The sequence below is a fragment of the Sylvia atricapilla genome, chromosome 6 (assembly GCF_009819655.1).
Source record: "Sylvia atricapilla isolate bSylAtr1 chromosome 6, bSylAtr1.pri, whole genome shotgun sequence".
In the NCBI taxonomy this organism is placed as follows: Eukaryota; Metazoa; Chordata; class Aves; order Passeriformes; family Sylviidae; genus Sylvia; species Sylvia atricapilla.
Genome location: NC_089145.1, coordinates 29,767,262 through 29,785,212, shown reverse-complemented (window position 1 = coordinate 29,785,212; position 17,951 = coordinate 29,767,262). Strand labels below are relative to the sequence as shown.

At 38.8% G+C, this 17,951-nt stretch overlaps 1 protein-coding gene across 3 annotated transcripts in view; it reads left to right on the top strand.

The window, feature by feature from the left end:
* The window catches only part of RAD51B (RAD51 paralog B), a 365,975-nt gene that overhangs the window by 136,642 nt on the left and 211,382 nt on the right, over window positions 1-17,951 (top strand). For all 3 annotated transcript variants that reach the window (XM_066321378.1, XM_066321379.1, XM_066321377.1), the window contains exon 7: window positions 16,426-16,522. In XM_066321378.1, the coding sequence (XP_066177475.1) occupies window positions 16,426-16,522 (97 nt within the window). The remainder of the gene's footprint in view (window positions 1-16,425; window positions 16,523-17,951) is intronic.

Below are 17,951 nucleotides of genomic sequence, written 5' to 3'. Positions count from 1 at the left end.
GAAATACTTGTGAAAATTAAGAAAGCTTTCTAATTTTGCATATCAGCTTGTTCCAGTATTTCCAGTGTCCAGTATTAGGCAAGTGAAATACAGCTGGGAGTAGAGATGTGCAAAATTCCTGGAAGGATGTGATTTATCTGTGTCTTCCTGAACATGTCTTGGTTTTATTTTTTTTTTTCTGACTTGAAACCTCTTAACTTCAAGGAAAAAAGAAAAACTGGGACATGCAGGATGTCTTAGCTGCTAACTTACAAATAAATACACTGTGTGCCAGACCTCATGGTGCATGTTTGATGTCCTGGAAATGTCAGATTTGCTTTTATATATTGCATAACACATATTATTACTTTTTGCCTATTAAGGATGATTGGTTGGCCCATTGCAGGCCTCAGATAGTATTGCTTCCTCTCTGTTCAGCCCCCTGTCTGCTGTTTCCCTTGGTCAACTGGAAGTGTTAAGATGGGTCAGTACTACCATAATTTCAATGTATCTATAAGATATTTATGTGGTTTTAATACACATTACCCATTTGGTTATATGAATTACCACTCAATCTTCATTCAGTTGCAATAATAATGAACAAAAAAAAAGTGAATCAAAATCCACCATATCTTTGTGAAACACTGATGTAAACTGTAAATAGTGTATGTCTAAAGCTGCTTGGTTTTTTGCCAGCCTGAGGTTTCTTTTATAAAGCTATTTGATACTGAGATTTGTTGTATGGCCTTGAATAGAGAATTATTTCAGAGTACTCAGCTACCAAAGTTCCAGGTAAGCTATTATTTTCTTTGAGTGGTGAATAAACCAAATCAGAAAAGTGTGGAAATAACTTTTTAGTCAGATTCATCATTCTTCCTGTCATGTGAAAATAATATTCAAAAACGTTCTTTTTGAAGCTTTAAGTAAGAGTATATTATATTCTGCCTGGTCTTTTTGGTAAATGAATGTGTTGTTCTTCTTTCCTGCACAACTACATAGTCCCAAATATGATGCTGTTAGACAACAGTCTGAACAATTTAAGGCTCTGAACTTTTTACTCTGAAGATTTGAATTTTAAAGCCATCTGCTAAAATGCCTTCCTTCAGTGTATTTTTTCACTTTCTAACAAACACTTGGGTAGTTTCCTGTTTGCTTCCTAGAAAAGAGAAGGTAATGGCAAACCTATGCTTTGTACTGTATAAAATTTAGGTACTGGAGATCAGTGGGCATTTTGTAAAAACCTGCAGTTATTGTTCCCTGGAACTATTCTTCACTTCTTCATGTTTGCTGCCTTTTTATTGCAGTTTATAAAGACCTCTTAGATACTGATGCCCTTCAATGCTTACAGAGTCTCCCAGACTCTTTTCTTCATTTCCTGATCTGTAAAATGCATGGTATCATCCCTGTCTATCTATTTTTCAGATTCAGGATCTGGCTATTTGTAGTGTTTTGAGAATCTCCTCTGGAAATTATGATACAAGGCACTTTTTTTATTGTGTTCGGGCTTTTTGTTTTGGGAAGCATTGTCACATATGTCTGTGTTTGTTGTGTGGCTCATATACAGAGATATGATTTGAGTAACTCTTGTGTAAATGAATATATAGGGTGTATTACAGTGTTCATAAGTACTGAGTACTTATTCAGTCTGAAGGTGATTTGTGCCTCAATTTATACTTTTCCATCTTTTGCACAGCCAGTTTTAGTTTCAGGCAAAGAAAGCAGCTGTACAGGGAGGTAGAGGGGCAGGTTTAGCAAAACAATTCCATTACTGAATGAGCATAACTCTGCTACATTCTTCTGCCTGTGTTTGAATGCTGTGTCCCTGTTTTGAGAGGGCAGATGGAAGGAATTGGTGTGTTGGCACAGAACTGAGCAGCATTGCCCTTCTCCAGCCTGCAATGTTACACTGCAAGGCAGGGGATTTTTTGAGTTCTGGTTTCACCTGGGACAGGAATTGGGGAGGGAGTGGTAGTGCCTGAACAAGCTCTGACACGATCCAGATCTGGGGCAAGGAGCATATACCTGCTACAATCAAATTATGGTTGTAGGCTTCACAATTGAACTGTGTCATGGCTAGACTTCTTGGTAAACTAGATTTGTAGTGCAAACAGACCTATTAGTGTTTTCTACTTCGTGTTACGAGTTCTCAAGATTTCACTGTGCATCCCACAGTAATGGTTATCTGAGGTGTTTCATGCACTCTTGTTACAGTAGTTAGTTCAATCTTATAGGAGCTTAAGAAAAAACTTTAATCTCCAAGAATGGGGAGAATCTGCTTATGACACAAACCAGACTGCAAATAAGAATACAGTCCTATAGAATACATTATGAACTCTTCCTTTATATCCTCAAAGTGCTACAAGTTTTAAGGAAAATGAAGAATGGACATTGTTTGACCTTGTTCATTTGCATAAAACATCTTCCTGGTTTTCTGGTCCCCCCAAAATAATGCTGCAAATTGGCAAGGTGGAGTTGGCAACTATCTGTACCTAGATTATCTTCTAATCACCTAAATCTGATGCTATCTGTACAGAATTTCAGAAATATGTTTCATAAAGCTTGTAGTTTAGTATTATCTGTGGAGTTTGGGCTACTGTGGGCCATCTAGGCATTGGTCATTTTTGTCAGAGGAAGCATTTAGACGTGTTGGTTTGCAGTGGGTCTGCATTTATTCTTGAGGCTGGCTCTTGCTCTTTGTAATCAGGAGAGAAACTGTGGCAAAATGAATGGTGAGTCTTTCTTGTAATGGTCATTGCAAATACCGTTCTCAGTCTGTGCTTCTGACAGCTGATGGCTTCTTGCTTGGTGAGAATGGCCTCATTCTTTGAAGTGTTGTGAAACTTTTAGCAGGCACTTTGCCTCCGAAGCAGCAGTTCTCAGGACTCTGTGCTCCACCGTGTTCTAGATGTGCCAGTTCTGTTCCTCCCATTTATATTTGCTGCTGGTATTCCAGACAGTGTTCATTCCTGGAGGAAGTTTGTATTCACTTTCTGTAAATCATACCTTCTCTTTAATTATTTGTGCCTCTACCCCTTTCTCTCTGAAACTTCACTGCAGACACAGCTCTCAGTGAGCTGTTGCATGCTGCAGTTTCCTCAGCAACAACTCTTTCTTGGCTGTTGAGATGGAGTTTGGACTGAAATCTAGGTAATCACTGATGTTTTCTCCAGCCTGTTGAAAAGTCAGCTTTTACATCTGAGATGAAGTATTTTATTTCAGTGCTGACCTCTTCTTTCTTTGTGTGTGTGTTTTACCCCATGCTTTTGCAGAGAGGAACAGAATATTTTTTCATGCTGCTTATTCTGATATATACAGCCCCTTATTGAGCCTCATGTTTTAAAAGTAGTCCAAAGTCTGTACTTGTTGATCTTGTAACACCCTAAAGAATAACTGTTTATTTGCCTTTTACCGGCACAGGAATGATCTGAGTTATCCAGTTCAGAAAATAAATTCGTACAGGGCTGATTTGAAGCTGTTCTGCATTGCTGTCATTTTGTTGTCTTTGCTCTTCTGGAACTATTCAGTACTCCCTGCTCTATTAAACAGCTCTTTAAAACACCCTCAGTAAGCTCAAGAGAGACCAAAAGTTGTTTCCAAGAACACAGTTCACAGCTAACATTTAAATAATAAGCTGGCATCTATTTATTACTTTCCGTCTGTTTTAGATACAGTGTTAATACTTTACAGAATGTTGTACAACATACCAGAAGTTGAGCCACAAAGAATTTTTCAGATTTACCCTTCCCAGACTTGCAGTGCAAACCAGAGATGCTTTCACTCCCAACTCAAGCAAAGAAAAAGGATTTAAAAAAACACATCAACTTCCTCTCAACCAAAAAAAAAAAAAAAAAAAAAAAAAAAAAAAAAAAAAAAAAAAAAAGAGAGAGAGAGAGAGAAACCAGTAGATTTTCTGGAAGGGAGTTTTAAGAGTTTTGTTGCAAGGCCAACAAGCACATATATAGAACCTACAGAAGTCAGCTATTACTGCCAAATTGTATTTAGATGTCATCCAGCTATACATTGGAAGACTCTGGGAACACAAGGTGGTTTGTGGTGATGCACTGTGATCTTAATCACACATCATGCAGGGAGTTCAAAGCATTAGGAAAGAAAAATACCAAATCCCACAATACTCTTACTGGGTAGGAATTAGACCTGCTTTGAAAACAGGGCACAAAGAATTTATTGTATTGGTAAGCAGTTGCAGCTACTTAGCCTCAGAACCAGGATTAGAAAACATGCGATTGGACTTCTGCTCCCTCCTGTTCTCCCTTGAATATTAATTGAGGTGAAGAGTTAATAAGAAGAGAAGGAGTCTGGACTGGTTGTTTATCTATGAACATATTTATGGACAAAGAGATGAAGCTGGACAGAGACAAGTCCCTGATCATGTTTCAGTTTGATGTAACTTAGGATCAATAAAGCTAGAATTGCAATAAATCTTATGTACTCTGGAATAAAAACTGAGTAGTATTAATGAAATTTAAAATGAGAACTTACAGGCTAGTTTCTACAATGAAGTGAATATCTAATGTTCTGGAGGAGGAGCTAAGTCCAAGAGGCAGCTGGAGTATCATCTATCCATTACATGATGTTCTGTTCATCCACGAAATTTAAAGGCTTGGTAATTGCAGATAAGGATTGTTTTAAATAGAAAAACAATAACTTTTTGAGGAGAAATTTATTATAAAACAAGCCATAATTATCTTTAATCAGACCCAAGGTATAGTCAATGAGAAAATAACTTTATTAAATTGATGACACTACTACTGAAAACACTTTTCTAGTCTATACGTTTTGATGATTGCAGGTATCAGACAGAGTAACTGGAGAGGTGTATGCCATCAATGCCCTTCTGTCTCCAGAAGCTTTACACCTCACCACCACACAAGGTATTCTGTAAATTAGCATCCAGCTAAACATGAAAGAATTTTCACTGACATTCAAATATAATTGAGCAGTTAGCTTTAATCTGTCACACACTCTGCTATTGCACCTTGCTTTGAAGTGCAAGTATCTTGCACTGAATTATTTTAATCTTTGTTTTAGAAACTCTACAAGTAAATCCTATCCTTTCCTGAGAAAGTCTGCTGAGCTTCTATTCCACTGTCAGCACCAATCCCAGTGTCCCAGCATCTGTAGCTGCTACCTCCTAACCCACACCAAGGGCATCTGAAGACGCACTTCCTGCCTGATCAGAATCATCTCACTGGTCTTTTTGCTCCTGATTTCCCACAATGTTTTCTCTTACACTTCAGTCCTATCCAGAAATGCATTTCTAATCTAGGCCAAGTTTCCTATGTGTTTGTCCAAGTATCTCACTCCTCACTAGAAGAGGCTATTCCAGTCACAGGACTGCAGAAAACCTTCTGGGACAACAGAATCTGTTGACTAAAGCATTATTTGGTCCTCTTAAGTCCTTCTCTAAATTAAATAATTGTAATTATTTTTTTCCATTTCTATCTTTGCAGTTTTTTACAGAACGCCACAATAGAGACTCTGATGTGATTCTTTTAAGAAAGACTTTAGATGAAGCAGTTTCAATGGAGTCCAAGGAAAATGCACAATCTTGGGAATTTTAATAGCAAGTCTAGGAAATGATATTTAAAAATTCCTAGCTGCAGTGAACAATAAATCTAGACCTGCTGCAAAATTTCAGTGGGCTGTCCAGAAGACACCAGCTGCTTTTCTCTGATGCCTGTGTCTGTAGGATGTTTGTAGGCTGGAGAACAAATCTTTGTTACACTTTAGGTTGTTTGAATGAGATGCAAATATTACTTACTTATGTATAATTCCTAAAGAGCAGGTGCGTTCTAATTGTGAAAAAGCTGAAATCCTGTACCATTTCCGAAGTTTTCTGAGACTTTCAGATCACTGAGAGTGCCACAGCCTGTTTTTATTCACCTGACATCAAGTCTCAAAATTTTTGTTGTTCTCGTAACAGCTGTAAATATCCTAGAGTACCCAAATAGCTGAATAAAGGTATTATTAAGTGTCTACAAGTATTTACATAAAAAGTGATGTGCCAACAATACAGTGATACTGTATTGTTACCCAAGTTAATTTCCAGCAGAACCAGTGGACCTATTCTCAGTGATTACCAAGCCAGAGGGGGTGTGTGTCTTGCTGCAGTCTCAGCACAAAAATGATTCCTGGCATTTTTCAGTGTTCGTTTTCCATCTTAAGTCCTAACTTTCAAAAAGATTGCTAATTATTCATGCTTCCAAAAAAAATCCAATTCAAGTAAGTTGGATAGCTTAATAGAAAATTTAAAATGTGACATAAAAGGCTGATTTTTTTTGAGAAATAGACTAACTATATTTCCAAGTGAAAGGATTTAGAAAAAATAGATTACAGAGGTAAAGACAATGCCACTGAAATTCCAGAATGTTTTAAGTAACAAAAATATATTTCTTTTCCCCCAACTATTGATGAGAAGAAACTTGGATGATTTATGTCCCCTCTCCTCTTCTTTCCTCTGGGTGATACCAGATCTTGACATATTTGGAAAAAAATCACACACATCCATGTTTGGGCTTTTTCTTTTTCCTGTCTCATTATGAACTATTTGTCTATAACTAGTAGACTTTTTATTTTAATGTGCTTTTTGGAAGAAACACTTAGGATAATCATACTACTGTGTAACAAGGCTTTCATAAATGCTATAGCAGTCTTCAAAGAGTGCTAATAAAACTTCGTAACACGGTCCACCACTGTGCCTTCTGTATAGGTTGCCTTGATTTTTATTTCTTTTTTAGATTTTTTTCAGAATATCTTAGTTTAGGTAATGTATTGAACATTATAAGAGGAAGAATATCAAAGGTTAAAGCTTTTAGTTGTCTAAGCCTGCAGGTTCAGAAGACTGATAAAATATACCCAAAGAATCTTCTTTTGCATAAAAATATTGCACTGCATTTTAGAGGTATGTTGATATATTACCAAGCTCAAAAAGTTAGGTGATAGAACTTTGACTTTCAGTCTTGTTGATTATGAAAACAGTCACTGGTACAGGAGAAAAGTACTACCCAGTGTTCAGACTAGTGTGTTTTATATTGTTGCATTTTAAGGGAGACTGAGGCTACTGATGGTTTTGTAATACTATGAATATTTCTGGCAGAGAAAAATTATTGGCTAAACTGTAGGTTAGGCTCTAAAGGTGTAAATACAATTCAGTGTATGAAAATGTCTAAAATGAAATGTTAATAGATATCTACAGCTTGTAATACATCTATTTCATTCTCACCTGTTCTTTCTTACCTTTTTGAGCCCTGAGTTAGAAGGAAGGGAAGCTGATGGCAACTTGACAGACTGTTTATCTCAGCATCTGGGTATTTTCTTTTCTGCATGACTTCTAATTTCTGCAGCCATTGCAGCTATAGAGGTTAATAACTGAACTTTGAAATCAGCAGGAACACAGCATTCACTAAATCAGCCATAGTTGCACTAAATACTGCTGTCAGTGGCTAGTTTGTTTTGTAAAAATTATTGATTTATTGGTCGTCAGGCTTCTCTGCAGTATCAGTTACTACCTTAATATTCTACAAACCTGTCAAATAGCTTGTGCAAATAGGGGGATGGAGTTATGTATCCAAATTTCCTGTTCCCTGTGCTTCAAACCTACTGACTGTTACACACACTGAAATAAAACAATGTGATTATCTAAGCGTAGCCATTATAGACAAGTATAAAAATCCCGTGTCCTGAAATGTGTTCCGTGAAAGGCCATAGCACAGTAAGGAAACTTTTTTAACAGGTATGGTGTATAACAGTCTGTCTTCTCTAATGTAACCAAAGGCTAGAAAAGATTTGCTGTTTCTGTGGTGCTGATAAACTATGTTGTGTATAAAAAAACGTAAGCCATGTGATGATGGTTGTAGTTACCTGCATGTAAAGTTTAGTAAATGAACAAGGGGAACAAATATTCTAGCACATCCTAGAAGTGCTTTCTACTGCTTCCACAAGATACCAAGGAGCAGTCTAAACTAACACTGTTTTCCTTTTAAGATTGTTGGCATGGATTCATGATGTGGGATAAGGTGGAGCTAGGGAAAGTGTTTTTAAAACTGTTCAGCAAAGCTGTAAATTACAGTAGCCCATTGAGCTGATTCACTTTGTATCCAAGATTCAGTGAGTCTCCTGTGACCCACTCACTGCCTTGAAGGCTGGAAGGAACTAATTGGAAAGGATCTGAGGAATTAATGGAATTAATGACATGAAGTTGTGCTTTATATGCTATCTCTCTCCAGATCTGCATGTGTTTATTAGTATAAATGGTCTTTCTGATGGGTTTGTCAAAACATCAAAATCAAGTAAAAATGCTGGTATGCTAATTACAACTTGAAATAGGCCATGAGCCCTGCTTAGGAGAGACCTTGTTAGGAGCATTTCATTAGTTTAGTAATGAATAATAGACATTTCTCTAATTACTTCATATTCCTATTGAGTTGTTAGGAAAAAGCTAAGTATAGACAGGTATAAAAAAAACCTAACTAAGATAAACCCCAAATATGAAAAGAATTATATGTGTATCATTTGCTGGGTACATACTAGATAATCCTGAGGTGTTCTAGAGTGCTTAGGGGACTATGAACCTTTCCAACTTCTATCTCTGTTCTTGAAGTCAGAGTTTAGGAATGGTTGTAAACATTTGTGGTACCTTTAGTCAGTTTGCTTAGTGTCTGTGCATCTGTCTCTACAATAGGGGCAGCCATACATTGGTTCCACCAGAAGGCAGTGACATTTCATGTCAAAGAATTTGAGTAGATCCAGGTAAATTTGGAGTGCTGGATGAAGCAGGGTTAGATGCATGGCAGAAGGTCTGAACACAGTAAGTGAAAGGAAAGAGCCTTCAGTCTGTTCTGATCTGCCAATGATGACTAACTAGTGCCAATAAACTAAACTAGGTTTTTCACTGGGGAAAAAAGTGAGCATAATTTTTTTTCTTTCTTTCAGTCTTCTGCATTCCAGTGCAGAACTGAAACTTGGTACTACTTTGCTGGTGTTCCCAAGAAAGTCAGATTTTTCCCTGTCCTTCGAAACAAAACAAATTCAACCAACCAAAAGTGCTGTTGCGGAGAACAGCAAAGAGTCTAAGAGTGAACTGTGAGTTTGTAATTTCATTTTAATTATTCTGTTACAAGACAATTCATCAGAAAACTCCCTTTTAAGCAGAGGTGCTCGCTGCATTTAGAGTACAGCGGGTTTTGGCCGTAAAGTTGCCTGTGGATTACACTGATTTCCTGTGAGGTGCTTTGTGTTGCCTCGGCCGGTGTCCGAGCAGTCTCGAACTGTGGTACATCACTAGCCACACACACGAGGAAGCTCTGTTCGGAAAGCCAGGGAAGCAGGGGCTGGAGGGGAGGGTGGAGGAGAGGAAGACCTGCTGGAGACTTGACAGGGAGCCCTGGGTGCCTGGCGGGGTACGGGGGCGGGCGGCCATCGGGGACCAGGGCTCTGCAGGCTGTGGATGTGACGGCCTTGCAGGCACACAAACCCTTCTCCTGGGCAGCCCAGCACAAGGGTGCTGCCGTGTGGAGTCTGAAGGTTACGTTTGTGTTGGCTGCATTCCTTGTTCACAGAGTATAAAGGCTAAAGACCTCCGGCTATTGCTGGGTGGTAGCTATTTCAACTTGAAGGCGTGTAGCTGCCTGAGAACAGCGTGCTTTTGTTTTGCTTTGTTTCTTTTTTTTTGTGGTGTTTTTTTTTTCTTCTGGTGGAAGTTTTAATTCATTGTGATGCTTTTTAAGCAGTTGGCAGAGATATGAATGGACACTTCTTCAGAAGTCTTATGGAAGAGAATTGCATAACTTTGTGCTTTTCCTATGCAAGGCAGAAGAAGTTCGATGTAAATACAGTGGCTAGTCTCTGAAAGATACCTTGGTTTCTTCCAAGTCCTATTTATACCTCATGAAATCCAGTAACTATAAAATCACCTCTGCTGCTATGAATTGTCTCACTGATGGATGAAAGTGGAGAAATTTTGATTGGAGATATCTTGGCAAAACAAGAGCTGGAAGTTCTCTCTCCTAAGAGCTCTAATAAGGGTGTAGCTAGCCAACAATGTGTCCTGATCAACTGATCTCTAATCTTTTTAAAGGTGTTAGTGAGCCTTCCACAGAATTGTGCTTTCTTGTTTCCGTGCTGTTTAATTGCCTTTTTTTCCCCGTGGATTCTGATGAAAATAGGTGCAGTTGAAATTCCTGTGAGGCAAGGCCAGCACTTGCAGGAGTATACATTGCGTATGGGATTAGGAAGTAGTTCTCAATAGGCTTCCAGTGGTTTATGTGTATTCAGGGAATTATGCCAAATTCTGGTAACATTGGTTGAGATGTGAATTCCAACAGCTCTAGACTTTGCCTTCAGTCAGGGTAGCTGCTCTGCTATGTCTGAGAATGCCCGTGTGCTTCCCTCTGGCCTGCGTATTGCTGGTTACCAGCCTGTTCCTCTGGCCTATTATAGGCAAGAGGGCTCTAATGGGTCCTTTGTATTTCAGCTGATGTGGGTTAGGAACAGTTGTTAAATGGGGGCATTTGTGTATTCTTGTGCCTGCAGTGAAGGAGCTTTGGGTTACAACTATTTTAGACAAACATGTAAAAATACTTTTGGGTATCTTAATTAGGCCTTGATTAAACACCAAAAGTGGTGTTTGACTTTGGACATGGGAATTTCATGTATTAGAAGTCTTTTTACTTGTCATATCTGAGTTTTATAGAGTATTTGACATTATTTACATTCACCCCCTCAGAAACCTGAGCTGCTGGGGCTGGTGGCTGTTCAGTTTAGGAATACAAGAATACCTAGTGGGATAAGCATTGGGTGGGTGTGGTGATTTGCTTGGATTTGAGATGATGAACTGTTGGATTTTTTTCTTTTGTATTTGGTTTGTGTGAGCCAAAATTGTTTGCATTTTCTAAGAATGAAGATATGTATACATATTTAATCTCCTGTCATTATAATAGTTGTGATATAAACATGTTTAATTTGGTCCTGGAGCCCAGATCTGTCTCAACTGTGCAGAGACTGTTCTCCCTAAAAGCCAGTCTCCTGCAAGGTGCGGCCCTGTGGAGCAGCAACTGGCTTCAAGTGCTGCTGTAGCTGTGGACACTTGACATTCTCTCTTGAAAACTCATATTTTGGTTAGGAGCTCTCATTACTGCATTCATACCTTTCCTTCTTCTGTTTGTAACTCCATGATTGCACTAAAAATACTCAGTTTAAAGCATGTTTTCTTCCTTGTGAATATTAATAAAAGTTCTGCTGAGGTCTTGAACAACTTTTGACAGGTTTTGTGGCAAATGGCCACAGATGCTGAAGAAAATCTCCCCAAGGAAACAGAACTTGAAGAAAAAAACAATTCAATGTGTAGCTTAGATGAAGATCACAAATATCCTGTTACTGTCACAGAGGGTGGTAATGTAGGATTCTTCCTTGAGCAGGCTGATGTCACTCCTGAGGATCTTCAATGGGTTTTCAAGAAGGCGGCTGTGGTTCTCACAGCTGTTTGAAGCATTTATTTTTCACCCCATTTTTCTCACTGTTCCCTTCTCCTGTTTTCAGGGTTGCTGCCAGCCCCATCTGACTGTGATATTGCTTGGTGCACTGTCCTTTATTGTTTTGAGCCATTGCTTGAATGCCTCATTAAAAGCTCTGTTCTTCAAGGAAAAGGGAGAGAGGTGCCTCCTTAGGGATTGGAAGTAGAGTTGCCTGGGGATCAGTAAAGCTTCCTTTCCTTCTCCTCCAGCATGCAGAGTAATCATCTCAGTGCTACTGACTTGTCACTTGTACTTGGTGCTCTCTAGTGACGTTTCTTGAACACAGTGAAAACCACAAAATTCGTGGGCTAATAAGGGTGGAGTAATTTGGGATTATTGCAAGTGTTCTTGTGCTTGCTCTCCCAGCTCAACAGGAAGCCTTTAATAAGAGTTTTCCTAAATAGTGTTGCATGCGAAATGGGGATTTCTGCTTCATTCTTCTAACAAACAGCCATTTCATGAAACAGTGTGGTTTTTTGCCTTTTGGTACATTCCAGAAAACTTTATACCTTTGCTGGTTACTGATTGATAGTTCTGTGCTGAGCTCCCTTTAATTTTGCAATAAACTAACAAGGAGACTGAGACCACAAGTTTACAGAAAATGGCTTATTTACTCAACTGGATTTACAAGGATGAAAAAGTCAGATTTAGTAGTTTCGGTGTGGTCTAGGAAGGGCAGGAGGAGTACTTGAAAAATTGTACTAAATAAATAACCAAACAAAAAATAGTTTGCTTATTCTTCTGTGTAAAGTTCTTAGGCCAACTCTCTCCCAGGACCTGCAGGGATTTTCTGCATATGCAGGAACTTTGCTGTTCCCAATAAATGAGCGTGTTGTGAGTTTAGGCACAATAAATAAGGGTTTTTTACTTTTCTAATATGCTTCCAAAAAACTAGCATCAGTTGAAATCACAGCAGTGGAAGGTGACTGTTTTCACAACAACATGTAAAGATTTTAGTAGGATATTAACACTGTTGTTGAATTCTTAATTCTTGTTGATTAAATCTTAGAAGTAACATTTAAGTAACACTTAGAAGTGTTCATTTTTTTCCAGGTATTGGCACCTATAAAAAGTGAGAAAGTAATCAGAGGAGTAAATTATGGGATTTTCAAAATATGTTTAAAATTAGGAAGTTGAAATAGTGTTCCCACTCTCTTCTTCTGTTTATCTCTGGGGTTTCTAATTCTTCTTGCTGTCATAACACTTCTAATGGTTAGATGGGGTTATTTTACAATCTGAGGTAGCTATGCTGCAGTAAAAATTGAAGTAAAATATTTGGAAATTGTGTGGTCCATCATTTGTATGGTATTTTAAGTAGTAGACTTTTTCCCAGAAAGGATTTTGAAATCTGAATCTGAGTGGATTTCCAAAGAGTTGGTAATTCTGTCAGAATTGGAAGGCTGAGGACTGTAAATTTTTGCTTGTTAAATAGCTCTCTTAACCAATTGCAAAGGAATAGGCTGAAAGCTTAAAGGCAGTGGTTCGTTGAACTCCATGGGAGACTGCATTGAAGCATGTTTCTAGTGTTACTGAGCTGTCCATCTGACCCTTTTTTCCCTCTTAGCGGTGGAGAGTGTTTTCCATTCAGACACAGTTGCTGACTGAAGAAGCCCTACACTCTTTGTTCATCTCAAAGTAGGAACTGAAAAGCAATAGCAAAACTTCCTTACCTGTTGTACATGTCAGGACACAGTTGTGTGTGGAGAGGTATGATGGCTTTTTGTGACTCTTAGTGGCAGTGAAAATATTTTGTTCTGTTATTTGATGCTGGAAAAAGGAGCTCCTCCTGAAATACTGGCTGTTTTTTAAATACAATATATTTTAAAATACCATGTAATTCAGTATGATTACATCAAAATACCATGTAGTGACATTCTCACTGTTGAGTGTTCTGCTGGAAGTTAATAAGCATATGACTGGCTTTGAACCTCTTGAGAGGAAACTGTGCTTGGCTGGTAATGATGTCCAGTATCTGGTACCTATACCTGGTGGAAGAATTTTGCAGTAGGTGAGGCTCCAGAAGTGTGGCAAGGAATTTGATGCCAAATTTAGTGCTTAGCTAACAGCCCTGTGGCTAAACTCATCTTATGGGAGAACTGCACCTGTGTTGGTTCTGTGGGTTTGTAGAAATGAGGAGTAATTTTCAATTGATTCCAAAACAAGCATTCTGTGTGTACATATGGCTTCATCTCAGAGGAAGTGTGCTTATTCAGGGTAGTATGTAGATATGTATTTAAGCAGATGTGTAGTTGTCATGAAGTCATGGAACTCAGAATGTGCTTAATTCCCATCCTCAGAGCAAGTCAGGGAGGAACATTTACTTGGGTAGGACTCTGCTTTTTTAAACTGATTTTTAAACAGTATAGCAGGGAATCTAGGATATTAGTATTGGATAGTTACTGGAGGATGCATCAGAAATTGAAATCTAGGTTCAGAGGCATAGCTTGAGTTAAACATAAAAGCTGAAGAAGATTTCCAGTCCTACAGCTAACAGTGCTGTGGAGTTCCTGGTTAAGGAGGAATCTGGAAGATTGAAAAAAAAGGCACTTTTTTTTTTTTTTTTTAAGCCTTCAAAGTTAGTTTCCTTTGAAGGAAAGCAACATGAAATATAGTGTGCTTACGTGTTTTTTTTTTCTATTAAAAATGTTCCTTAAGCATGGTAACAGTTCTTTAAAATGTGGTGCATAAATAATAAAATACGTGACAGCAGAGCACAAAGATTATCTTGGCATGAGTCTGGGGTGACTGAATCACTTAGAGAGCCTGATACTTGTTAATAATGTGATCATTGCAAAATGTGCCAATGAAAACTTCATACCTCACCAGTACATGTGAGTATAAGTTTGTTAGTGTGTTCTGTTTCAGCACATTTTCTAGTATTGGATACTATGGATATGTGAGTCTGTGGCTTTTGTGACAAATGGAAACAACGTGAGAATGGTTTCAAGAATGAAAGGTCTTACATCCTTCCTTATCCCTACTGACTCTTGGCTGCCTACTGCTTTCATTTGCCTTGAACCAGTTTTGATGCCCACCCTATTGCAAGGATGAACTAGCTCACTGAAATGGAAGATAAGTATCCTAGCAAGAAAAAAAGGAAAAGTGACTTTTTTTTTGCTTTTTTAATAAATTGAATTATCTTACTTTGTAATCTTATGAACCAGTCAGCCATCAGTGGCGGCAAGGGGTTCTGTATACCAGACCCTTTGCTTTTGGGTGCTCATAGGTGTGCACTGCAGCTCTGGGGAAAACAGCAGAGGGATGTAACGTGTTTCTTGCGTGTTTGTTGTTAGCAGCATTGCGAGTTGTACCTTAGCTGAGGTGTATGACCAAGCAAGGCTGTTATCAACCACGTCCATGTTCACTGCAGTGATCATAAATGCCCGCTCCCAAAAGGTGCATCCTGGGGTTAAGCTGTACACAGTGATCACATCTAGCTCGAGTTTGTTCTGAGCTTGTAGTCAATAGTGGATGAGCATGAGGGGGTGTCACTGTGGAGTTCTGAAGGTCTTGAACTCCTGTTGAGTAAGCAAAGATTTGACTTACACACTTCTCAACTTAGTCCTGTTGATACAGTCCGTAAAGCTCTCAGGCACCATCATGCCTGTTTGAAGCACAGAGATGGGTGGGCTGGCGTGGGCACGGAGGTAGAGTCTTGTAGAGGTCTCATACTCCATCACACTGCTGGCACCTCATGTCATGCTGCCTGAAGAAGACACAATACCCTGCAGCACCACTCCAGTTACAACTTGTTGATCTGACACAGCTTGTGTGGGGTCTCATAATGGGAAAAGAAAGGGGAGAGTGTGTCATATCTTACTGCTGAAAGTGTTAGAAAGCAGGAGGAAGCCATGATCAGAGGGAGGGACAAGCAGTGGAGGGAAGAGCAGAGAAATTCCTCTTCCTTTTAGCAATGGTAATCTGTTAATTTATTCCAGTAGCTTCATGAAACCGCATTCAGCAAGTATTGTGTAGGAGCCATTTCTCCCTTTCTCCTGTGTCAAATGCAGCTGAAGACAGGCCATTAATTTGAAAGACAGTTTGTTTGGAATTTGTCTGTTCGCAGTGCAAGTAGAAGAATCATTTTGGTTCTTTAAAAAAAAAAAGTAATTTTTGAAGTTTATGTCAGACAGCAAAGTGGAGACCAACTGTTATCACAAAAAGTGCAGCTACTTCAAAACCCAAAGCATTATGGGATAACTGTGGCTATAGCTGTGTTCTCTCTGTGGTGTTTACAGCATTTACTTAATGTTTTCTGTTACTAAAAAACAGGACGTGTTCAAAGGTGCAAGAAATTTTTCATGTCTTGTAAGCATGACTATTGCTCATGCTGTCAGAGGAAAGCACTGTGGGTACTATAGTCTTGTTTATTAGAATCTTGTGATCCTGAAAAACACACAAAGATCCCCTTTTGTAAAGATAGCCCTGTCACATTTATTACTTTTGTGCTTCAGATCACTGGGGATGTACCCCTACCCCACCTTCCTCCATGGCACTGTGTTTCAGCCAAAGGAGGAAAGTGTACATTGTGTGGAAATTACTTGGAAAATAGATTTCCTATTTGCCTATGAAGAAAATGGTGGGGTTTTGTAAGGAGCATCAAATTGTCCATGGAACACAAGCAAAAGATGAAGCTCTTCAGAACAGTAGTTTCATTTAAGGTGCCTGTATGTATCAACATACTGTTATCCAGTATTTCATCTTTTTAACAATATCCCCTTTCCTCCACTTCTTGCAATTGACTCTTTCAGTTTCTGCAGGTAGTTCAAAATGTTCTGAGTGTTGAATTTTCTGAAGAATTGAATAGAGGGTCATCTCGATGTTATGCCTGGAGGATTCCAGTCCTGGGCTTCTCTCTGCCTTCCAGTAGCTATAAAAATTCATTTCCCATCCCCCTCCCCTTGTCTGTTTGCAGGTTATCTTGACGAATCAGATTACCACATCATTGAGCAGTGGCCCTGGGATCCGGGCAGACCTGGTGTCTCCAGCTGATGATTTGTCCCTGTCTGAAGGTAAGAAATCCCTTCTATCAGAACTGAAACTCTACACGGACACAAATCCACACTGTAACTTGCAGTCTTCTGTTGAAATATGGGGGGATGAGAGAGTCAAATTATAAAGTCTTACCTAAGACAGTCTTGAAACAAAATTATTTTCCAATTTCTCTAAAAATCCATTTATAATTGAAAAGAAAGTATGTGGAGTAGCTAAAAGGATCAGACACTTTCAAAAGGCTGGGAATGAAATTTTGAGCCATGTCAGTTTCTCAGCATTGTACTGTCACTCACATGCATTTAAAGCATTATTTTGTCAGTCTTCTGAAGCTGCTGCAAGAGTAAATACACAGGCTAGTCTGCAAATTTCATCTTATCTAATGGTTATCAGTGATCCCAAAGAGAAACAACTGGTCACAAAGGATGGAAAACAGATTCTCAGTCCTGTTCCTTGAATTACACTTTTTAGTTTTCAGGTACACTGCCTCAGACTGCATCTCTCTGTTGTGTGAATGTAATATGGGGATTTTTGTGATGCCATGTATTACTTTATATCTTCGTGCTTCTGTTTTTTGCGCAGAATTACAGAAAAGTGCTTCTTTTGAGCAGTAGTGAGGACTTCGTGTGCTAAGAAGAAAAGATAATTCTGAATCAGGGTTTACAAAGTATTATAATAATGTCGGTTTTCCCCACTTGCAAAGTATAGTCAGAGTAGCCTCGTGAGGGACAGAGAACTTTGTTACTTAGTGTTCAGTTCATGGATGGACCCAAATGTATGATGCAAAGCAATGCTCATCCTTCTTGCGAAGGCGTGATAATTGCATGTAGACTTTCCACTTTGCATAACATGGGTATTTCCCCTCTTTGTCTCCTTACTGCACTTTCTGGTGGTTCTGATCAGCTTCTCTGTGTTCAGGTTGATCACACACAGTTGTCTCAAGCTTGTCTGACTTCACACAAGTACAGCTCCGTGGCAAAAATGACTAAGCAGTGGTTAAAATTGACATTATTTCTGCAACTCCTTTCAGTGGACAAGAGAAAGAGGTTGAAAGTAGATTTAAATAGAATGTCAGGGAGTAGCAAGTAACTTCAGTGCAATGCCTTAACACTGATTGATGTGTTTACTTTGTAATTTTGTCCATAGGCGTCTGGCAAAGTGCGGCCCATTAAACAGTTTTGGAATTGTGCATGTGGCTTTTATTGGCTCCACCCATTGTCAAAGTATCTATGAAGTACATGGCTAAAATACTGCTCCCTACCTCTGACAGAATGATTTGAAATTTGGTAACTAGATTTGGAAGATAAGGGCATAATTTTTCACCTTTGTAATTTCCTTCTTGGCACAAAGTTGTTGTGCATTCTTATTAAATTGTCTTGATCACAGTACTTGTGCTTCTCTTTATCCTTTAGAATTGCTATGGATGAGCTTCCTCTGGAAAGAAAGGAA